Below are 24431 nucleotides of genomic sequence, written 5' to 3' on the forward strand. Positions count from 1 at the left end.
AGAAGTACATACCGACTAAATAGAATCAGAATACTCACATAACAAAACTGAAAGTTTTAGTTTGTTGCCAAATAACATTGACATCCAATGAGGCGGTGCATATAGAAAACCATACAACCAACACAAGCACACCCCGTTGTTAACAACAATAGGAGAAACAGGATAATATGCGCAAGTTGCATATACTACACTTGATCGGAAGAGGTTTTGCGATGTGATCTGCCAACCCTCGGACAACTAATGTAACTGGTCTAATTTTATACATCTATGATAATCTCATCATCCCACCAAAGAACTAACTAGTGTTATGAATATATCTATATGCGCTAATGTATACATATATTTAGAACCGTACATATTCGAGCCCTTGCCCTTACCGAAAAACAACTCTTCTGCTTCTGGTCGTGCATGTACTTCTTCAAACGCCTGCGAAACACTTTACACTTGTGTTTCAAAGCCGAAATCATGGGTGAACGAATCCTTGTGTTTCAGAACCATACATTTCTGACCATTCATAAATCATGACACGCGTACATTTCCGTATGTTAGTTTATTTATTTATATACATTTTAATTTTTTCAAGACATAGTTATTCGAAGTGACAACCAGTTTTTCACTTCCGCCTTCACATTTTTCCATCCTTTTTTTTGTGTTTTTTTTTTTTAATTGTAAAAATATGTTTGCGCAAAAGTTGTTAAGGTGCAACTACTAAATGGAAGATTTTGAACAGACAGAAACAACAATCTCAATAGTAATACAACGAGCGCAAAAGGAGAAAGAAAAGAATTACGAAACAAAAACCAGTAAAATTACACTCACAAACATTTGAACAACACGAACAAAAATCATGTCATGGTAGTGCGGAAACAAGGATTACAATAGAAAGTAAACAATAGAGCAGTTATAAATGAACGATGATTAACGGAATAAGAATAATCTGGGTACCTGACTTATAAATAGTAGTAAGTAAGCACATAACTATAGCGATTCAAGATACAAACATGAAAAAACTCTATATTATATTAGCATATATATATACGAGTATGACGAGTTATTACGATTAACATAGTGTAATATGCAACGACGTTAAGATTGGGGAGGAACAACAGATGCGTAAATAATACGAAGATTTGATCATATATGTGCACCCTTGCGTGTGAAAGCAAGCTTTTGCGAGATCGTTCATGTGCGCTCATTCAAACGCGAAGGTAAGGCATGCAATGCATGAAAGTTGGCACGATTCATTAACTTTGTTCATTTGAGAAATTAAATTTTGATGTACCGTCTTATTAATTGTAACATTGAGCAGTTCTATTGAACAACACGAAAATAGGTCGCAAAATTTTAAATCACTTTTCAATTTAATTATTTGTTAAAACAACCAGCTTCGAAATCAGAGCACTTAGGGGAAGACAGGGATAGTAATCTTTGAACTACGCAAGATCGCTGCGAATCTAAGATCGAATACTTTTTTTCAAAACCGATGCAGCATTCATGAAACACACATTTCCATCGTATTTATTTCTTCATGCTAAAATGTATGAAATTTGTTCTGTTTAGTGATCGACATACGTGGTGTTATCGCCCAAGTCACTTCCTAGAGTCTATGCATCAACGAAACAAAGATGGTATTTTGTTTGTTTGTTTGTTTTTTTTTTCTACGATTAAGCACGCCCAACCGCGTATCCGACATTCAGTGTAGTAACATTTATAAAGTTACCATATTACAACCCCGGCTACTTCCGACCATAGAACTGGGATATTTGTTCCATAGACTAGCGTTTCGGGCATATATAACTATCCATGGAAGCGAAATAGAACCGTTAATGGTTTTCAAATGATTAGATTATTTATTTATTATTTTCAACAATAACAATCATCCATCCTCATGCCGCGACATAAGCAATAGACGTGGGTCCTACCAATGGATCCAATACAGACAAAATAATGTACCAAAAACCACCATTACAAAATGAACAGCATACCCTTCAAACACTGAGCAAACTCCCATGTAATTCATGAGATGATTTACAACTTATTTAACAGAGAACAACATATCTAAAGCAGAAACATAACGATAGGAAGCAAAGCGCCAACGTCTTTTGGAATGTATCGAATGAGAACGAAAAGTGTTAATACCTGAACAGAGTATACAAATTATTGAGACGGAGAGTTGGCGAGAAACAGCGAACAAAACTACAGGAATCCATAAACAAAAACAAAGTAGAACCGAAACATATTTTCTTGCACTCAACTCCTGATCCTAACACTTTTAAAAAAAATCATGGCGGAACGAAAAATCTCTGCACCAACTAACAAACAGTAACGCAACACATTCCATGTCATTGTTTTTTATGTTAAATCTTCTGTTTATACAGATCCAAACAACCAACGCAAAGTACGCAACATAAACTTAAGGGAAAAAACTGCAAGAGTTTTGGCAACGAAGTAAAGTTAATGTCAGTATGTGAAGCTACTCGCTAGTTCAGTTTTCTACAAGGATATTCTTTAAAATTCACGTTTTCGTTTTCTACGATATACTCCACGAATTCCGTTTGTGTATAAAAAGTATACAAAAGGAAAATAATATTATAATAATAATACTTGTTATCTACCTCACATTAATAACAGAATTAAGAGTTTTGTTTGTAAGTTTATGTTTTAAGTTTTAAATTTATTAATAACTATAAAGCCATGTGGTACGCAGTCAGTGAGTAGAGAACAATCGCCACGACAAAATAAGCAGAGATATAACATTTAAATCTCGCAAACGAACAGAAGAACTTGTGCTAGAAGGATTCGGTTTCATTATTTTTTGGCTTGCTTCAAGAGATACTCGAAAAACCGATAACAAATTGAATCTAAGAAAAAACCAACAAATTCCATAGTCAGACCAGAACATACACAGAGACGATCGGATTATTTTATTTTAAATTTTTTATCAACTGCCAACCATTGGTAACAGATAAAACTTTAGTTTGATGTTCTCTTACCACTGATGCGTTTCGGATATTTCTGTTAGTTTATATACATATATATATACAACATACATATATATGATGATCTATTTTTGTTTGTTTTCTGTAGAATTACGCGCATGAACGAGTGGTATACATTTTCTGTGTAGAAAATAACTTTTACGTGAACTTTTTTTTTCTATCTGAAAGAAAGCGTTTGGTCATACCTATTCAATTTCATTAACGTTTTATGGCGGCCTCTACTAAATGGATCCGTAAGTAAATCTGCTTTATCCTTGGTTAGAAGACACGTGTCGAGTTGAAATATTAAAAACTGTTCCTTGCGATCAGGTACGAGCGGAATAAGTCATCAATAACAGGCAAACAAAGAGTTCATTTCACGGCTTGTATAGAATCTTCAATATACGAACGTTTATTGTAGGAAAAGTGTGGATGTGGAGTTTGTTTCGATCGTTGCTTTTTGCTTCCACACTCCGGACATAGCCGACAGCAGGAAGAAAATTCGAAAACACACGCAGCAAGTCAACTCGATCAGACTTTGGAAGTATGATACCCTCATCACCAGCAGCGTAGTAGAGGCATACATGTTGGTGAGTAGTTCGCGATCGTTGCCGAGAGTGTGCAACGATCGGTCGCCTCACAGAAACTTGAGACTGTCGCAGTGGGGCTTGTACTCGATGGGATGCGTTTGAGGTAGGTTCAGTACGCGCCGCAGGGTTTCCCGGATCCGGATGGTGTTATCGGTGTCGGTGGCCGTCCGGTTCCACACCGACAGCACATCCTCGGAGACCTGGGTGCACAGGACGACGCCGCAGATTTCTGTACCAACCAAAAACTGCTCCCCCAGCATCGCCATACACACGTTCTCCCAGGCGCGATCAATTTTGGACTTCTTCAATCGAATCACCCACTTGCCGCCTCGCATGTTGGCCGGATCTTCCCACATCGGTTTGATGCCACTCTGTGAACGCAAGGAACGGAGGCAAACAGTTTACGAAATCCATTCAAAGCAGAGAAGAAGACGTGATGGAGGCTCACCTTAAACAAATGTAACCTTCGGAAAGGTTTTAATACGGTTGGTTTGACGAGGTGACAGTACAGGGACCACCACTGCTCAACGCTAGCACATCGACCGACAAAGTGTAGCGATTTTACGTATTCCTGTAACGATAGAAAACACCGCCAGGTCAGTGCAACCAACTCGGCAAGTAGATGAGGTTCGCACGTGAACTACCGCCGCTCGATGTGACCCCTTCTTGCCGAACCATAGGCAGTAGGTGTACTGTAGCTTGTGTTCTCCCGGTCCCACTTCCAGCGGTTCTAACTTATCCACGTCGAAATCCGCTCCTTCGTCACCACTGTCGTCGCTGTCGCTAGCATATGGCCTGATCCTGCAAGGAGATTCAAAGAGGCTAGTGATAAACCTTTCCTTGTGCCAACTCTGTGGTCTTGCTTCTCTTCCGGTATCCCGCTTCGAGGACCCACGACCCTAGAGGTCGGTGGTGTTGCAATGTTGTTTTTGGGAACCGATTTCGTATGTCTTCCCAAATCTCCGGCATGGCGACTTACTCGTATTTGTTTGACATTGTTTTAACAGTCGGTAGGTAGGACAGAGTGAAACGATGTGTAAAACTATATTCTCGCTATCACAGAATGTTTGCCGCAATGTTTTACTTTGCTCTTTTGCTTTCTTGCACGATTTCTGGAGTGTTTTCTTGACGTTTTAGCGTGTTTCTGTCGTTTTAAAGTGTCAAAGTTTCATGCCAAGGAAAACGGTACATCCACAGGTGAGCTAGTATCGCATCTTTGGCAACCATGATATGAATACTATTTTATTACCTCACATCTGCTTTCCAAATCATTGATTATGTGGGAAAAATACACTTTTTTCATAAAAACTATAGATTGATTAGAAGTTTCTAGTCTATAAAATATTTTTCTCAAAGGTTTGTTGGCGAATATGATATGATGACACCTTGCGTTCATCTGCCTTGGTCTCAAACTGTCAAACGCTGTTTCGGGAACAGTTTTTGGCGACGCCATATTGACGCAAACATTTTCTGCGGCAGCAGTTGATTCTTCCGGAAGATGTGAATTTTTCACGTATAGAAAAGAGTCTAAAATTTCGTGTTGAGTATTGTAATTCATTGTTGAGACCTTCCGGTGACCGGAAAGAACACGAAACGAAAATGTCTGCCTTCTTGCGATATATCGAAATGGAAAACTTCAAGTCCTACCGTGGACGTGCTGCAATAGGACCGTTGAAACGGTTTTCCGCCGTGATTGGACCGAATGGGTCGGGTATGATGCTGTGCTGCTTTCGTTTGCTAGACTGTGGTTTGAGGTGCACATTTGCTAACGTTTTCGTTTGTAATTTCTTTTCTGTGCCAGGAAAATCCAATTTCATGGACGCCATCAGCTTCGTCATGGGGGAAAAGACAAACAGCCTCCGTGTGCGGAAGTTGACCGAGCTTATTCACGGCGCCTCCATTGGGCAACCCGTTTCGAACCGAGCTTCAGTAACGGCTAAATTCATCATAACGGACGACGAGGAGGAGGTGGAGAAAACTTTCCAACGCTCTGTGATCGGTTCGTCGTCGGAGTATCGCATCAATGGCAGTCCGGTTTCGTCAACGGTGTACCTGCAGGAGCTGGAAAAAATCGGTATCAATGTGAAGGCGAAGAATTTCCTCGTGTTCCAGGGAGCGGTAGAAAGTATTGCCATCAAAAATGCCAAGGAACGTACGGCGCTGTTTGAGGAAATCAGTGGCTCCGGGCAGCTGAAGGACGAGTACACCCGGTTGAAGCAAGAAATGCAGAGTGCCGAAGAGGAGACTCAGTACACGTACCAGAAGAAGAAGGGAGTGGCTGCCGAAAAGAAGGAGGCGAAGCTGGAGAAACAGGAGGCCGATCGATACGCCCGTTTGAAGCAGGAGTACCATGAGAAGCAGGTACTCTACATTGTGTTCCGCCTGTACCACAACGAGAAGGAATCAAAACGCCTAAAGGAAGATCAAGTAAGCAAAGAGCAGGAACTGAACATTATCGAAAAGCGGAAGGAAGAGGCGGACGAAATATTAAAGGAGAAGAAAAAAGAACTCGGTAAGGTGACACGTGAAATGGCAAAGAAGGAGCAGGAAATACGGGAGCTCGAGGCCGAGACCAGTAAGCGCCATCCGATGTTTATCAAGGCAAAGGAAAAGGTTGCCCACACCCAGAAGAAACTGGACGGTGCGAACAAAACGCTCGAGCAAGCGCGGCGCGCCCACGAGGCGCATCAGGCGGACATAAAGAAGCTGGAAGACGAGCTGCGTGCCGTCGAGGATATAAGGGCCACCTTCGAGAACGAGGTGGCCGGCGAGTCGAAGAAGCGTGGCAGTAACGTACATCTGGAGCGCGATCTGGTGCAGGAGTATGACCGGCTGAAGCAGAAGGCAGACGCGACGGCTGGTAAATATCTCATTCATCTCGATTCCGTCAACCGGGAGCAAAAATCCGATCAGGATCTGCTGGACAGCGAAATCAATAAGAAGGCACAGATCGAAGAAAACTACAAGCGCAACGAGTCGGAGAAAAACGAGGCCCTCAAGCGGCAGGAAAAGTTGATAGACCATATCAAATCGAGCAAGGTGGCACTCGAGGAGCAGAACCGTATCAAGGCAGAGCTGAGCCAGGACGTGGGTTCGTCCAAGGAACGCATACTGGAGCTGCAGTCGGAGCTGGAGAATGTGCGCGAGCAGCTCGGTGACGCAAAGATCGATAAGCACGAGGATGCCCGACGTAAGAAGAAGCAGGAGGTGGTGGAACTGTTCAAACTAGAGGTGCCGGGCGTATACGATCGTATGATCAACATGTGTCAGCCGACGCACAAGCGCTACAACGTGGCCGTAACGAAGGTGCTGGGCAAGTACATGGAAGCCATTATTGTGGACACGGAGAAAACCGCACGGCGCTGCATTCAGATACTGAAGGAGAAGATGCTGGACGTGGAAACATTCCTGCCGCTGGACTACTTGCAGAAGAAACCCCTCAAGGAGCGGCTTAGGTGAGTTGGTTAATCATTTTCACACCAAACTTCCACGGTATGGCTCATCAATGTTTCGCACAACTTTATTCGTATAGTAATCTTAACTTTAAGGCAAATCAGTGCTGATTGTCTGTCTTTGGTCGACAGTCGGGCGGCGGGATGATTACCCATTCCGAGTCTGATTCCTGCCGGTTTAGGGGTGGAGGATGCAGTAGCTGCTGCTGTTGGTGCTGCTGCTGCCTCGTTTGTTGCTGTCGATTTTTGTCGTTCAGTTGCTTCTGCAGGTTAGCTTTGAACTTAAGTAGCGCCTCCTATAATCAAACGGAGCAGGCATTGTATTTTGGAATGCTACGAGATCGCTAATTTATCTCACGTAACGTACCCGTTCCTCGAGCCGCTTTATGTAGGCCTTCTTCAGCTGCAGCTCCTCCGGTAGCATATTGTTCTGCAACATTTCCCGTTGCGCCATACTGGTCACGATTTGCGTCTCGAACTGCGACGAAAGGCAGGCGGTGAAAATACAATTCATGTTCCCATTTGCCAATGCATTACAGGGATATGGTATAATGACTCACCTCGAAATACTTTTGCACTAACAGCTTGTGTTCGTTGTGTATCTGCTCGGAGAGTGGATTGTTTGGTACCGGTGTTAGAGGTCTCAGATTTGGGTCCAAAATACTGTACAGCGTGTCGCCGAGGGCCGCCTCGTTCTGTTTGTTGTTTCCTCGTCCGTCTCCTTCGCCTCGTTTACCGCCTCCCTCGTCGTCCGCAGTGGTGTCTACTGTTGGGATCGGCCCTACCCTACCACCGGTGGTGGTTTCACCAATCCCGACACCGGTGGAGCCGGTCGAGGAATTGGTGAAGGTAATTGAGCTGCTGACGGCATCCATGGGCGCATTGGTGCATTTTGTGACGGTTAACCCTTCCGTGCCCTGATTGTTGTTAGCTGCGAAGGAAGAAAAACAATAAAAATCCTTTTCATTAAATGACGAAATTTAAACCTTTATGAATCTTAGGGCGAATCAGACAGATTCATGAAAATTTATAGATAAATCAAAGTGTACAAATTAGAGAAACAATTCGTACGAATCACTGACGAAAAATTTATAAGACATAACTCTATGGAATTGCTGTTGCGTTTGCTTCATGTACGTACTGTATACGATCCAACAGCTTTGTAGCGTGTTGGAATTGCTGGACGATATAACCGTAGATGTAACACTGTCGCACATTTTGACGAGTTGCTTTCTCTTGGCACTGTCGGTTTTATCCACGTTTTCTGCAGAATCCAGAGTAATGATTCGTCCCTTTGTACGGGGCAGTTTTTACTTGACTTTTTGCTTCCGCCACCAAAGACTGATCAAACTTTACTTGCTGTCAGTGGCATGTTCCTGATAGCATTTGACCACGCACTAACTACTACAGTTCCTGGAACATCATGTTGCAGTTTGCAATCGTGCCGAGAAACAATAAACAAAATCTCCAATCTCTCGGTTGGTGTGTGCCCCGAGTGTTGACGAATGATTAATCACACCACGGCGTACCGCGCGTTGTCGAGTAAATATGTGTCGCAGTTTTGGCGGACGGCCTTCATGGCCCGGTGCAGGGTGCCGCTCGATGATACAGTATGGTTCTGGTGAATCCCATGCCAGTAGAGTAGAAAGCTTCTCTTCCGGTATGAAATCTGACACGCTACCTCATGTTCTTTCAATAAGATTGCCTTTGCCAACAAGATATGGTCTAGTTTCCACTTGTCGAGCAAAATGCATACACTATTCCGTCCACTACCGAACTAGTGATAGGTTCTAGTATTTGCCTTCAGCAACCTTCACCGTATGGTTCTCTTCCGCCCGGGATCCGTGCCTCGAGTTCATAACAATCTTGCCATTTATTTTCACAAGCGACTTTGCAAACACTACTAAGAAGCGTGGTGGACACCACCACCACCACTACTTTCCCCGTCGGTTATGGAAAACGGATTCCTTTTTTCTGAATATCGTCAGGACGATGTGGTGGAGGTACAAGAACGAACCTCCAAACAATCGCAATACATACGATAATCTCTTCCTTGCTTGATTGTTTCGAACGCACAGCTCGACCGCGACACGTAACTAACGGACGGGATTTCATAAAGCTAAGCTAGCGCGCGCGGAACACAACACGATCTCCGTACGCGGACAGAAATTCTGGTTCGCATTTCCACTTTTCCACCCGTTTTGCTGGGGCGGAAAAGAGAGACGGACAATACCTAGGCCGAGAGCAGCATCGCGCGCACCGTGGCGATGTAGATGTGCTTCGTGGAAATTGTGAGCGGATGAGTGTACCACCAGCGCGCACGGTTTTATGAGGCAGCTGGGACGATATGGAGGGGGGCTGGTCCCCGTGGCGATGGTATCCTTACTAGAGTGACATTAACGAGATACCGCGCGGGGAATGGGGCAGGTATAAGTTCGTCTGGGTCCGGGTTTCGATGGTGGACGGGCGGCACTTGCGTTTATGGGAGTGATTGCCCCGATGGAAACTGTGAACCACCAACACAGCGTTGTTTGTCCAAGGGGTAGAAAAAGGACGAATAAAAAAAAAACGATATTTTGGGAGAAACCAATGGTGAAGGAGAAGGACAAACACACCACCATAGTGGGAAAAGTTCGTCCACTTAAACTATCAGAAGACCAACGCACGGTTGGAAATCCGAGAGGGACGGCGGCGTAAATATAAATATAAGCGGGCTTGGAAAATCCCTCATTATTCGCTGCCAACTCAACACTTCTGCACAGTGTCCGGCTGAACCATCAATCTCGGGATGGTTTGCAGCTGGCCCTGCCCAGCGTTTCCTAGTCATCGCCGTCGTCGAAACCGAGCGGCTGGCGGTTGGCGGGGGGAAAATGGGGCGCTGTGTAAGCGGTTGGCTCGTATAGTTCAAAACAAAAAATAAATTACATCCCTAAAAATAGAAGTGAGTAATTTTTCCCGCGGGTACAACACCACCGCGCCGTTGCGTACACTACTGCCGGGTGATCCGTCCGCCTTCTAGTGTATGTCCCACGGATATGGTTCGTTCGGTCTGTTTCGTCTCGTTTCGCAGCTGCTGCTCGCCTCTACTGCGTCGAGAACGAGAATTGAGGGCCGCCAGCACAAGAAAGCAACAGTGAGTCACCGCGAATACGGTGCGCGGATGAACGAATATTGGGATGTGTATGGCAAGCAGCGCAATCGTGGGGAGGATGGTGGTTAGAGCGTTGTTGCGGGTTTCGGGAGCATCGCCCAGTATGCGCACACAGCTTGCGCATTAGACGCAACTGATTGTGTAAGGTATACGTGCAGCAGCACGTGCTCGGCGCGGAAGGGCACGCAAAAAGTTGAGCAAACCTCAACCAAGCGGTGAGAAACAAAATCAAAAGAGCTTAGCTAGCTTTTCGGCGGAAGGAATTTTAAATCGGTGCGGAAGGAGGGGGCGATATGAGTTTGGGACGCAGTGAGATTTGCGCTTGTGTCTTCACTTGGTGACATGCAAATGTGTTTTTCTATTAGATAGACCACGATTGGCTGGTTACCGGTCGGTGAATATTTGGAGCTTTTATTCTTACTTAGCAGTGTAGAAATTAAGGAATTTGAATTCCTAGTAGTTCAATACTCAAAGGAGGTAAAAAAAATCCAATTTTCATAAACGTGGACAGATAAGTCTTCCCAAGACGAATTTCGAATTTGAAAGTACACTCAGCCCATTGGATTATGCTTAATATACTGGAGAAGATTAGTTTTACGGAACGGATTAGTATTAATGCCTCTTACTTACCGGTACATAATGCCGTACTTCCGAGATCGGTTGGTTGATCGTACTAAAATAGATTTTGCATAGTTAGCAATAACCATGTTATGATCGTTTATGGAACGTAGTAGAATTTAGTTTACCGGATTGACCGCAATGTAGAGGGGTTGTAGTACCGCCGAGGACATATTTCGAAGGGGACTGTTCCTGGGCACGTCCGATATTCGCTGGATGGTAGTGTTCTTGTTTGTAATCGTGCCCCTGCTGCTGCCGCTGCCGCTCGAGTCCACCCCATTGTTTGTACTCTCCGATGACATGTTGCTATCAAGAGGATAATCCATACCGTACGAGTCCTCCTGCAATGATGGGATATAACAAAGGGTTAATAAGCCGTATACGGCTGAAATCGACGTTCCGTCATCACCTCATCGTCCGGCACGATTTCGTCCCCGATCGGTTCATTCTCTCCGGTGAACATTTTGCACAGTTCGTTCATCACGCTCACGACCTCCTTCATCGAGGGACGATTGATTGGGTCCTGTGCCCAGCAGCGTATCATCAGCTGCTCGATCGGCTTCGGACAGTCGTCGATCAGGGGCGGCCGGCTGCCCTGATGCACCCGCCACATGATCGCGAACGATGTGTCGATGTGCTTGAACGGCTGCTCGCGAGCGATCACTTCCCACAGGATGATGCCCCAGCTGAAAACGTCACACTTCTCCGTGTACGACGAGCCCTCGAACACCTCGGGCGCCATCCAGGCGGCGCTGCCCTTGTTGTTGGTCATCAGCGTCGATTTGTCGGTGACCGTGCCAAAGTCGCAGATCTTCAGCACGGTCCCATTGTTGACTAGCAGCAGGTTGGGGGGTTTCAGGTCACGGTGGATCATCGGCCGAGGAGTCATGTCGTGCAGATATGCAACACCCTGCAATTGTGGCAATCAATGATAAAATGTATGTTACCGAGAATTGTGATAACGATAAGAGAAGGTGTGGTGTGTTTGTGTGCCTTATCTCTTACCTCAGCGCACTGTCGGGCCCAGCTCATGGCATGTGCGGCCGTGTAGACCGGTCTGGGTCTACAGTGAAGTACTTTATGGAGCGAACCACCGTCGGCGTACTCCATCACCAGACAGACGTGTGGTTTCTCCGTGCAGGCACCGTACAGCTCGATGATGTTCGGATGGGCCACCCGGGAAAGGTGGCTCACTTCCGTGATAAATGCATGTTGCTCCGAAATATCCTCGATGTACTTCACCGCAACGTATTTGTTTCGCCATTTCGCTTTAATGACTGTCCCGAATGACCCTTTCCCGACGGTCTGGAAAGGAGTAATGTAACATCATTTGTGTAAGTCGCAAGAATATTACTCCTGCCCCCGGATGTTGTTGACATTTGCTGTTGTGCAGTGCGGCTGTGTTGTTGCAACTTACGGCAATCTGCTCGATTTCTCCAATATCGATCGCGGTCACAAACGGCGGCAGTACGCTGTTCATTCTGTTATGTTCGCGCGACATCGACATTGAAGAGTAGCAAAAGCCTTATGTGAAGAGATGGTCTGAAGCCGCTGCGAATTCCACCTCAGTTTTGGAAGGAAGATATGCCGTAGATTGGAGACGATGATGCGAACCTAAACAAAGCGCCTAACACTGGTTACACCCCGCACACGGGTGCATCAATGTTGCTGTGGCACTGATCAAACCGAACACAATTTCGGAATAATTGGTTCTAAATGTTCTGCACACTTGCTTTAGTTGAAAAATGAACGCTGCTTTGGTGTAGTTACGCTTCGCACAATATTTTTCATTTCGTCTATCACGGAGGGAAAAGTGTCAACATGACAATATGGTAAACGTCATTGCGTGTTAGAAAGAGAGGGTTCGGAAAGCGAGAAGGTGAACATTCTTCGTTAAGTTTTCCATATCGCACATTCAAAAGTAGCTAGTTTGATACACAGAATGAATTCGTATTTGATATATTGATGGTATTTTAATTACGTAAATATTTTTGTTTTTTATTTTTGCAGAAATATCGAAGATCCACGCAATGTAAAACTTATCTACGACGTGCTGAAATTCAGCCCCCTGGAAATTGAACCGGCCGTTCTGTTCGCGACCAACAACGCGCTGGTTTGCGAAACACCCGACGACGCCATGAAGGTGGCGTATGAAATCGATCGCAGTCGGTACGATGCGTTGGCCCTGGATGGTACGTTCTATCAAAAGTCGGGTATTATCTCGGGCGGTTCGCACGATCTGGCCCGCAAGGCCAAACGATGGGACGAAAAGCACATGGCCCAGTTAAAGCTGCAGAAGGAAAAGATCACCGAAGAGTTGAAGGAGGTGATGAAGAAAACGCGCCGCCAGGGTGAGTTGACGACCGTCGAGAGTCAAATTCGGGGCCTCGAAAATCGGCTCAAGTACAGCCAGAACGATCTGGAGGCCTCCAAGAAGAGCCTGGCGGAGTACGACCGCAAGTTGGACAACTTTACGCGCGAGCTGGATCAAATTGGGCCGAAGATAGCGGAGATTGAGAGACGGATGCAGCAGCGCGATTTGAAAATCCAGGACATAAAGGAAAGCATGAACAATGTGGAGGACGATGTGTACGCTGAGTTTTGTGCCCGTATCGGCGTCGCAAATATTCGCCAGTTCGAGGAACGCGAGTTGGTCCTGCAGCAAGAGCGAGCGAAGAAGCGGGCCGAGTTTGAGCAACAAATTGATCGTATTAATAACAATTTGGAGTTTGAGCGTTCAAAAGACACTCTCAAGAACGTGCAGCGCTGGGAACGAGCCGTGCAGGATGACGAAGATTCGCTCGAAACGTTCAAGCAGACGGAGGCACGTCACCGGCAGGAGATCGAAAAGGACAAGGAAAAGATTGAGGTGATGAAGCAGGAGAAGGCGGCCCACAAGGCACTCGTCGATCAAACGGAGGAGGATATGTCGAAGGCTAGGCGTGACGTGCAGGCACTTGCCAAGGAAGTTGCCGCCATTCATCAGAGCATCGCCAACATCGAGGCGCGAAAGGAAACGATGAAAAACAAACGGCACAATATCTTGATGCAAGCTAAGATGGATGCCATCGAGATTCCCTTGAAACAGGGATCCATGGACGACATCGGTCAGCAGCCACAGCAGCAACAGCAGCAAGGTGGTCAAGCCGGTGACACTTCGTCCGATACTAGCGCTGTCGCTGGAGGGGCGGCTTATGAACGGGAAAGTCTTATCGAAATAGAATACCAGCAGTTGCCAGGCAATCTGAAGAACATTTCCGACGCGGATCAGGTGAAGAAGACGGGCGACACGCTGTCCAAGGAATTGCAGTCAAAGTTGGAAACATTGGAAAAAATTCAAACGCCCAACATGAAAGCGATGCAAAAATTAAATCTCGTGTCCGAGAAAATCCTGTCGACGAACGAAGAATTGGAAGCTGCCCGCAAGAAGGCAAAGAAGGCAAAGGCAGCGTTCGAGAAGATTAAAAACGAACGCTGCACGCTATTCACGAACTGCTGCAATCACATTTCCGACGCAATCGATGGAATCTACAAGCAGTTGTCTCGCAACGAAGCTGCCCAGGCTTATTTAGGTCCGGACAATCCCGAGGAGCCGTACCTCGACGGTATAAATTACAACTGTGTGGCTCCCGGCAAACGGTTCCAGCCGATGAGTAATCTTAGCGGAGGTGAAAAGACGATCGCTGCGCTCGCCCTGCTTTTCGCCATCCATAGCTTTCAACCCGCTCCGTTTTTCGTGCTGGACGAAATTGATGCTGCCCTGGATAACACAAACATTGGTAAAGTTGCATCGTACATTCGAGAGAAAACAACCAACCTACAGACGATCGTTATTTCGCTGAAAGAGGAGTTTTACTGTCACGCGGATGTGCTGGTGGGCATATGCCCGGAACCTGCAGACTGTCTGGTTTCACAAACATTGATTTTCGATCTGGAGAAATACGAGAACGCAGAACAGCAATAGGTGATGAATGTAATAATCGTTCATAGTTTTACTTCAAGAAACTTTATTCCAACCCATGTATTGACCAGCGTGGTACACAATTTTTAATTTCAATTAATTTATAATTTAAACTTACATTTGTCCATTGAATTCGCGCCACTAGAAACGCAGCTTTTGGTTTCATGAGAAATAAATATGGATTTACAACCGTTAGTAATTTCTTGTTGTATTCCTTTTTACGAAACATCAGTGGTCCTTTTGTTTTCGTTTGAGGTATGGTATAACGATAGCTTTGAATGTAAAAGAACTCGACATGCGATATAAACGTGCAAACTTAACGAAACATCACACCTGACACAATCTTGACGTCTACATCTAGGACAGCATTCCTATTCATTGTCCGCAAACACGTTTCAGTGCCGGCTGGTTGTGTGGTATTTTGGTAAACGAAAGTTTTTCAAAGCCCGCTGCGATTGGTATAAATAAATTTTCAATATGGTGTCGACTTTCGTGTGCAGCAAATCAAATGCGGCTGTAGGTAAGTGTAGTACTAGCGAGCAGTGAGGTTTCCTGCGGCCAAGGTGCTCCCAATTGAAGAGCAAAATGGTTTTTGCCAACGAAATATTTGCTGACGAAACATTCTTCACAGGTGGACTCATCGCTGCCGAGCTATTGCGCGAGTCCAATCCGATCGAAGTTCGCTGGGGTGATGAAAATGCCATCTCGTATTCCACCCGCACGCTGGCGTGCATCACCAATAACGATGTGCTACGTGCCTTGTCCAGAGCGGCTCCCGCGTTCCGACTGTACGGTGAAACGCCGATCGAGCGAACCCAAATCGATCACTGGCTGACGTACACGCTATCAATGGAGAAGGACCCGTCGGACGAGCTGAAGTATCTGAACAAATGTCTCGGCCCACTGACGTACCTGGTCGCGAACCATCTTACCATTGCCGACCTGGCCGTGTTCAACGAGCTCTACTGTCGCTTCGAAGAGCTGAAAAAGATTGGCATACCAGTGCACGTGCAGCGATGGTACAATTTGATCCTGGCACAGCAGTGCACGAAGTCGGCGTTGCGCAAGTATGAAAGCGAACTTCGTACGGCCATCGCTTCGGCGAAGACGAAGAAGGATCCTTCGCCAGAGAAGGGTGCGGGCGATGCGAAACGTGAGCAGGGCAAATTTGTTGATTTACCCGGGGCTGAGATGGGTAAGGTTATTGTTCGCTTTCCACCGGAAGCGTCCGGCTACCTGCACATCGGACACGCCAAAGCGGCCCTGTTGAATCAGTACTACCAGCAGGCGTTCCAGGGCAAGCTGATCATGCGCTTTGACGATACGAACCCGGCCAAGGAGAATGTCCACTTCGAGCAGGTGATCCTGGAGGACTTGGAGATGCTCCAGATCAAGCCGGATCTCTTTACGCACACGTCGCAGTACTTCGACCTGATGCTGGACTATTGCGTGCAGTTAATCAAGGAGGGCAAGGCGTACGTGGACGATACGGAACCGGAGCAGATGAAGAAGGAGCGCGAAGAGCGCGTCGAGTCGAAGAATCGTAGCAACACTGCCGAGCGTAATCTGCAAATGTGGGCCGAAATGGTGAAAGGGTCGGCCGCTGGGCAGAAGTGCTGCGTGCGTGCTAAGATTGATATGGGCTCCCCGAATGGGTGTATGCGCGATCCAACGATTTATCGGTGCAAAAACGAGCCTCATCCACGCACCGGCACCCAGTATAAGGTGTACCCAACGTACGACTTTGCATGCCCAATCGTGGACGCCATCGAAGACGTAACGCACACGCTACGAACCATGGAGTATCATGACCGTGACGAGCAGTTCTATTGGTTTATTGAAGCACTCGGACTGCGGCGCCCTTACATTTGGGAGTACAGCCGGCTGAACATGACGAACACGGTGCTATCGAAGCGCAAGCTTACCTGGTTCGTGGAGCAAGGCTTGGTCGATGGTTGGGATGATCCACGGTTCCCAACCGTCCGCGGTATTCTGCGCCGGGGCATGACTGTCGAGGGTCTGAGGGAGTTTATCATTGCCCAGGGTTCGAGCAAATCGGTCGTGTTCATGGAATGGGACAAGATTTGGGCGTTTAACAAGAAAGTCATCGACCCGATTGCTCCCCGTTATACGGCGCTCGAGAACGAACAGCGCGTTACGGTGAATGTGGCAGGAGTGCAGCCGGGAACGATGGAAGCGGCAGTTCACCCGAAGAACGCAGAAATTGGCATGAAAACTGTGCACTTTGGTCCACGCGTGCTGATCGACCTGGCTGACGCAAAGGAGCTAAAGGAAGGTGAGAATGCCACGTTCATCAACTGGGGTAACTTGTTGATTACGAAGGTACACAGAGGGGCGGACGGAACGCCCATCTCGGTTGATTCCAAGCCGAACCTGGAGAATAAGGACTACAAGAAAACGCTTAAGCTGACCTGGCTGTGCGAACTGCCCGCGGATCAGTACACACCGACGTACTGCGTGTACTTTGAGCACATCATCAATAAGGCTGTGTTGGCAAGGGACGAAGATTTCAAGAACTACATCGGACATCAAACGAGGGTAGGTTTATGGTCGCCGAAACGAATACTAAATGGCCTCAATCTTCAATTACAATTGGTTGGTTAATTCACTTTCTTCTTTTCGTCCTAGACCGAAGTACCGATGCTGGGCGATCCGGAACTGAAAAAGCTGCGTAAGGGCGATATCATTCAGCTGCAGCGGCGTGGATTCTTCAAGGTGGACCAGCCATATCAGCCGGCCAGCGAGTTCAGTGGCGCCGAAACGCCGATCGTGCTGTTTGCAATCCCCGACGGACACGTCACCGCCGTACCGACCGCAAACGTCCCGAAGAAGGAATCTGCTGGAGAGGTAAGTGCTGTAACTATAATAGGCAACGTAACGATTGGTGGGATTTGGCCGGAATTTATTTTTAAACTCGCACAGCCTCTGGCTAAAAATATCCTTACCACATTTATCGTCCTATTTTTGGCGACATTGGTTAAATGTTCAACAACACTCATGCTTCCTGTATGGAAGATTCGATTGAAATATGTTTGAAAGTGTTTACCGGACCGGAAGAGAAATTTTCCTTGTTATTTTTCAGGGGTTTTATGCCCATGAGCGCCGGGGCTTATCACCTCGAGGGCGTGGGTTCGAAACCAAAACCGGGCCCTCCCCTATACGAGAGGACTGACTATCCACGTACAAAAAAAAGAAAAACTTATATGCACTTAACGAGCAGGCATGACCAAGAGTTCGTTACGCCAAGAAGAAGAAGAAGAAGAAGAACATGTCGGTTTGCTATAAGTTTAATTACCCATATAAGATGTTTTTGGATTTATTGAATTCCTTCTAATTTTTATCCTACTAATTGCTCCCTGGGATGATCGTAGGCCAAACCAAAAATGAACTAAACCCAAATCCAACAAAACATTGTAACTGTTCTAATAAGTGTGTCTCTAGAAATAATTTGCAAAAAATTGGCCATGAAACAATTAGTAAGTAGCTCACAAAATTAGGGTGGGCAAATTAGCAGCATTTTTTTTTGTTGCAGCATTCCTAGGGCAGCAAAATTGGGTCAAGTAATTTTATGAAGTATTTTTTAGCAGCAGAAAGCAGACTTGGTTGGTTAATTCGAGAATGTTTTTAGCGTGAAGTGTTCAAATGAGCAAAGTTTGAATTTACTTTGAAATTTGTTCTCGAAGAACTAATCACGTTTTTCGCCAAAGCATGTTTGATCTCAGTCCACAATGGATACTATATGAAAATGCAAAATAAAACACAAGCAAAAAGAGAATGTTCCGAAGAAAAAAGAGCAGATGAGGTAACCAAGCAACGGGATCCATCGTTTGGTACTAGCTATTAAAATCCGCGACCGTAACCAACACTTCAGGAGAGAAGGGCAGCTAAGATCACTCCCCACTGTCAGTGTGTTGGTGTTGCTCGTGGCAACGCGCGATGCGAATACGCGACCAAAGAGTAACCACCGAGATATGATGGCTGGTTGCGGTTGGATTCGCTTTCCATTCCATCCGGCGAAAGTAATGCTCGCGTGGAGCAGCAGAAGAAGTCGTGCGCGAGTGACACGTTGGTTGCATTGTTGGCGACTGTTGTCAACGTCGTAGTGGACTGCTTTACCACTCGTATATCTTATCTAATGGTGTGATTCTTTCCTGTCAGTAAATCGTGTTCGCTTCGTGTTGAAAATGAAAAAGCTTTTTGACTGTATCAAATACTTTTCGATTACCTTCCACAGAGCAAGAAGTCTAAGCAGACGGCCAAGCCTGCCAACGTAGCTGTTGTGAGCCAACCTGCCGTTGGGGCCGCCGCACTCAACGACTCCATTACCCAGCAAGGCGAAGCGGTGCGCAAATTGAAGGCAGACAAAGCGCCAAAGCCTGATGTCGACGCGGCAGTAAAAGTGCTGCTAGACCTAAAGGCACAGTATAAGGGCGCCACCGGTAGCGATTGGAAACCGGGAGCGGTTGCGTCCGCGGCTCCAGCGACGACGACGACCCCCCAGCCGGCCACGAATGCTGACGCTCTCAACGCGCAGATCACCGAGCAAGGAAATCTGGTGCGCGATTTGAAGGCGCAAAAGGCCCCGAAAGCGGATGTAGATGGTGCGGTGAAGACGCTGTTAGATTTGAAGGCACAATATAAGGCCGCGACGGGAAGCGATTGGAAACCGGGTGCAGCACCTTCGGTGGCGGCAGCAGCAACTCCTCCACCGGCGGCCGGTGCATCGAACGCCGAGGTGTTGAATACTAAAATCACGGAGCAGGGTAACCTTGTGCGTGATTTGAAGACGAAAAAGGCTCCGAAGGCGGACATTGATGGAGCGGTAAAAACCCTCCTGGATCTGAAAGCACAATACAAAGCGGCCACGGGAAGCGAGTGGAAACCGGGAGCGGCAGTGACGGCGGCACCACTGAAACAAGCCAATTCCTCCACCTCGACCGTCACGGGCGGCTCGGTGAGTGAAATCAACGATAAAATCGTTGCCCAGGGTGATCTGGTGCGAGATCTTAAAGCGAAGAAGGCCCCGAAGGCGGACGTGGACGCGCAGGTGAAGACGTTGCTCGATCTTAAGGCTCAGTATAAGACGGCAGCGGGAAGCGATTGGAAACCGGGCTGCGTGGTCGTAAAGGAAGAGGTTCCCAAGCCACAAGGCCTTAGTGGAGAGGCGGATCTGCTGGCTCAGATTGCCACCCAGGGTGAACAGGTGCGTACGCTCAAGTCAAACAAAGCCGACAAGGCTTCCGTCGACGCGGCCGTAGCGGTGCTGCTTAAACTGAAGGCCGACTACAAGACGCTCACGGGCAAGGATTGGAAGCCGGGCACGACAGTGACACCAGCTGCCGTCAAGAAGGAAGGAAAGGAAAACATGTCCCCCAGCGGGCAACAGCAAGCAGATGAGAAGGGTGCGCTGGCGGAGAAGATCACCAAGCAGGGAGATACAGTGCGTACGCTCAAGGCTGGCGGTGCACCGAAGCCCGAAATCGATGCGGCCGTCAAGACGTTGCTCGACTTGAAGGCGGAGTACAAGAAGCTTACCGGGGCGGACTACGTTCCACCTGGTGGTGGTGCCGGGGCCGGGGGTCGGGCACAATCGACGAAACCATCCGGTGGAGCAGCGAAGAAAGAGGCCAAACCAAAGGCGGATCAAAAACCCAAACAGGAGCAGAAACCCTCGAAGGACTCGGATGGCGCGGGTGGTGGATCGAAGAAGCAAACTCGCCTGGGGCTCGAGGCAACCAAGGAGGACAACCTGCCCGACTGGTACTCGCAGGTGATCACGAAGGGTGAGATGATCGAGTACTACGACGTGTCCGGGTGCTACATCCTTCGCCATTGGTCGTTCGCCATCTGGAAGGCGATCCGTAACTGGTTCGATGCGGAAATTACGCGCCTCGGCGTGAAGGAATGCTACTTCCCGATCTTTGTCTCGCGAGCCGCCCTGGAACGCGAGAAGACGCACATCGCCGACTTTGCGCCGGAGGTGGCTTGGGTCACGAAGAGTGGCGATTCGGAGCTAGCCGAACCGATCGCGGTGCGCCCGACGTCCGAGACGGTCATGTACCCGGCGTACGCCAAGTGGATCCAGTCGTATCGTGATCTGCCGATTCGGTTGAACCAGTGGAACAATGTTGTGGTAAGTATTTTATCAGAGTTATTACATTACTGTGCTTAAAATGTCTTTCAAAGAATCAAAGAACGAAAACTATAGACATGTCCCCATGGGAATTGTGGTTCAATATCCTAGAACAGGGGTCGGCAAAGTGCGGCCCGCGGGCCAAATCCGGCCCGCCAAATGATTTTATCCGGCCCGTAAGAATATGTTGGTGTTAATATTTTTTCCCAATTTTTATCGGATTTGCCAGGTTTGTTTTCTTCCCAAAAATGAAGATGAAAATTGTATAACGAAGTGGTCCTGTATGTTTATCGATAACATTTTAAATATCTTTTTCCACTTTTTATGTAACTTTGCTATTAAGAAAGTTCCTCTCTCCATTACAAAGGGTTTGAAAACATTAAAGCATCGTTTAAAGTATCCGGCCCGCGCCTTCGGTTTCTCTTAAATCGGTCAAATTTATCTGAATATTTTGATGCAAAGATGAGATTAGACAATTTGTTCATATTTAATGCAAAAATTCACGCACCCTGTATTTTTAGTTTTTCGTCCTCTTTTTGCGTTAAAAGATTCGAGCTTTATATGTATAAAAAGCGGCACTACAGATGAGGAGTTTTAATTGCGTTCGCTTATCGTCTATATTTTTATTTTCTTTTCCTTGTCCGGCGCGGTAGCGCTGGGAGTTTAAGCATCCACAGCCGTTCCTGCGCACCCGTGAGTTCCTCTGGCAGGAGGGCCACACGGCGTTCGCGTCCAAGCAGGAAGCGGACGAGGAAGTGCTCACGATTCTGGACCTGTACGCGAAGGTGTACACCGACCTGCTGGCCATACCGGTCGTGAAGGGGCGCAAGACGGAGAAGGAGAAGTTCGCCGGTGGTGACTACACGACCACGGTCGAGGCGTACATTTCAGCGTCCGGGCGCGCGATCCAGGGTGCCACCAGCCACCACCTGGGCCAGAACTTTTCGCGCATGTTCGACATCGTGTACGAGCATCCGGAAACGAAGGAGAAAGAGTACGTGTACCAGAACTCGTGGGGCATTACGACGCGCACGATCGGCGTCATGATCATGGTGCACGCGGACAACCAGGGTCTGGTGTTGCCACCGCACGTCGCCTGCATCCAGGTGGTGATCGTACCGTGCGGCATTACGGCCACGACGACGGACGAGGAGCGGCGCAAGCTGACGGACAGCTGCCGCGAGCTGGAGCGTGCGATCGTGGCCGCCGGCATCCGGTGCGAGGGTGACTACCGGGATAACTATTCGCCCGGCTGGAAGTATAACCACTGGGAGCTGAAGGGTGTGCCAGTGCGCGTCGAGTTGGGCTTCAAGGATCTGCAGAACGATCAGTTTGTGGCGGTGCGGCGCGACAACGGTGCCAAGTTGACGGTGAAGCGGGGTCAGGCCGCCACCGAGCTGCCGAAGCTGCTCGAAACCATCCACGGCAGCATGTACGATCGGGCCGACCGCGATCTGCGCGAGCACACCAAGGTCACCAAGCAGTGGCCGGAGTTCCTGCAGTTCCTCGAGGCGAAGAACATCATTATGGCACCGTTCTGTGGCGAGATTGCTTGCGAGGAACGCATCAAGGCGGAGAGTGCCAGAGACGATGCTGAGGCGGAGGCGGGTGCACCGGCGATGGGCGCTAAATCGCTCTGCATTCCGTTCGAACAGCCGGCCAAGATCGATCCCAAGAACGACAAGTGTGTCCATCCGGCTTGTGGTAGAGCGGCCAAATTCTATACCCTCTTCGGTCGAAGTTACTAGAAAGCGCGAACCTGTTTGTTACTTGTACCGTCGATGTCCTTCAAAATGTTCGACTAAGCTCAACCAACCTAGTTCTATGTGTGCTTTTGTCCTCTGATACGATAAATAAACTAAAGCGAAATTTGAATAATTTAATCCATCTTCCTTTAAATGCTTTAAGAACGAAATTTTACGAAAATGAGAAATACGATCCCGAAGAACAGCGTACCGTACAGTCCATCCACAATGATGACTGCGAAAAGTAAGAGTGATGTTATACGCAGAAATAATTTTTTTTTTACCTGCTTTCGAATTTCCATAAATCATACGGGTTGTTTTCTTGATGGATATACTTCGAAGAAAATTTAAAGTTTCCTTTTATAAGAACTGCCAAAAAATTAAAAAGGTATTACGATAAGTACTAAGGCTGAGGAACTGGCGTGTGGATACTGTAAATTCAAATTGTTCTTGCTTAATTACTCTTTTTTAATTTTTTAAACAGGAGAAATATGCCACACATTTGAAAAAAAGGTCGTCGATTATTTTCATGAAAATTATCAATCATCATAATTATAATTAAAACAGCATACCATCCAGCATACCTCAAAACCGATCCCCGAGAATTCAATTTTCATTGATGCTGAAATCGAGTTTTCGTACCAGGGCACAAGAACCACTTGGAGGTAACACGCGCGGGACCCAAACCATACCTTAGTCTCTTTTTACCTTGCGGCTACCTATGGTAGTCGCAGTGTGTCTTTCTATTTTGATCCGACCTCCTCCATAATTGCTCCACCACCTCATGCGATCCTGGTAGCGCAACGGACGTTACCGAGCTCCACCAAAAGAATGAAAAATGGTTGTCATCAAGGTGTGGGAATGCGCGCGACAGTCATCAGGTTTTTTTTTTAATAAAACACAGAATAGCACCAGTTTTTTTTTTGTCGTAGAATTTATATTAGCCCCAGTTTATTACAAATATCAGCGCCATAAAGTGGACAGCTTCTTGCAGTGCGTCCTTTTCTTCTTGCCCCCGGTTGCGTTACAAACGTTAAATCGCTATGTTTCATAATGCATCTGTTTTTCCTTGTTGTGGTTGGTTTTTTGCTGCTGTTGTTTTGTATCATTAGCTGCTGTTTTGCAAACTTTTGCTTAAATTAATTTACTTCTGCAATGCAGTGCCATTTCAGGGTTTTCCTTCTATATATTTAGTGTTTTTCTGTTTTCGTTATGTTGCTCCCATTTCGCCATGCGCCATTTAATTTTCTATAAGTGAGTCCGCGCACCGCTCCCTCCCCCTTTGCTACTCGTATTCATTAGTATTACTCCTTCTATAATCCCGTTTCTTTCTCTTTACCTCTCCCGCTTGATCGTCTCTTTGATGGAAACGGATAATAATATATAATTCTTACAGCTTAACTTATCGAACGTTTACATTTAGCTTCACTGCACTGCTGCCGGATGCGGGCCGGTTCAGTGTATCCTTTGATGCGGCCCACCACGATAATTCGTCCCCGTTCCCACGGGACGTGTCCCGGACTGCAGCGCAAGTTTTGTCCAAGTAGACACGGAAAAAATAAATCCCATCAGTATTCTTCTATTGCCCGCTTGTTTGCGTTGTGTTTCTCGAAGGATTGTACCTCTCCGGGACGGCGGGACAAAGCCGTCCGAGACACATAATTATCTAGTTTTTTTTTTTGCGGTGAGAGAGAGAGAGAGAAAGAGAGACGCGGATGAAGCTGCGGAAATTGGAAAATTGTAACGTTTTCGTTTCTTGTAGTTGCTGGTATTTTTCTCAGT

General features: G+C 47.0%; 3 protein-coding genes across 5 annotated transcripts; 1 reads left to right on the top strand and 2 right to left on the bottom strand.

Annotated features, from left to right (window-relative positions):
- Window positions 1-3362: 3362 nt before the first annotated feature.
- LOC131272286 (eukaryotic translation initiation factor 4E type 2) lies at window positions 3363-4698 on the bottom strand. 2 transcript variants are annotated; one of them, XM_058273962.1, is made up of 4 exons: window positions 4548-4698; window positions 4213-4369; window positions 4017-4139; window positions 3363-3939 (listed from the first exon to the last, which is right to left on the bottom strand). In XM_058273962.1, the coding sequence occupies exons 1-4, from the start codon at window positions 4562-4564 to the stop codon at window positions 3616-3618; spliced, it is 621 nt and encodes a 206-aa protein (XP_058129945.1). In that variant the 5' UTR covers window positions 4565-4698; the 3' UTR covers window positions 3363-3615. The 2 variants fall into 2 exon arrangements, with proteins under 2 accessions (XP_058129945.1, XP_058129944.1); XM_058273961.1 differs by having other exon boundaries at window positions 4204-4369.
- A 356-nt stretch (window positions 4699-5054) lies between these two features.
- LOC131258986 (bifunctional glutamate/proline--tRNA ligase-like) lies at window positions 5055-22787 on the top strand. Of its 2 annotated transcripts, XM_058260392.1 has the most exons (7): window positions 5055-5279; window positions 5370-7023; window positions 12800-13658; window positions 16260-17309; window positions 17400-17618; window positions 19006-20904; window positions 21558-22787. In XM_058260392.1, exons 1-7 carry the CDS (start codon window positions 5168-5170, stop codon window positions 22650-22652), a joined length of 6888 nt encoding a protein of 2295 aa, XP_058116375.1. In that variant the 5' UTR covers window positions 5055-5167; the 3' UTR covers window positions 22653-22787. The 2 variants fall into 2 exon arrangements, with proteins under 2 accessions (XP_058116375.1, XP_058116376.1); XM_058260393.1 differs by lacking the exons at window positions 5055-5279; window positions 5370-7023; window positions 12800-13658 and adding an exon at window positions 15149-15270 and having other exon boundaries at window positions 15382-17309.
- Window positions 7071-12580, bottom strand: LOC131258987 (mitogen-activated protein kinase kinase kinase 7). The gene is made up of 8 exons (XM_058260394.1): window positions 12207-12580; window positions 11795-12094; window positions 11199-11699; window positions 10918-11130; window positions 10802-10844; window positions 7581-7951; window positions 7388-7498; window positions 7071-7316 (listed from the first exon to the last, which is right to left on the bottom strand). The coding sequence occupies exons 1-8, from the start codon at window positions 12294-12296 to the stop codon at window positions 7122-7124; spliced, it is 1824 nt and encodes a 607-aa protein (XP_058116377.1). The 5' UTR covers window positions 12297-12580; the 3' UTR covers window positions 7071-7121.
- Window positions 22788-24431: the final 1644 nt, after the last annotated feature.

The sequence above is a fragment of the Anopheles coustani genome, chromosome 3 (genome assembly GCF_943734705.1).
Source record: "Anopheles coustani chromosome 3, idAnoCousDA_361_x.2, whole genome shotgun sequence".
In the NCBI taxonomy this organism is placed as follows: Eukaryota; Metazoa; Arthropoda; class Insecta; order Diptera; family Culicidae; genus Anopheles; species Anopheles coustani.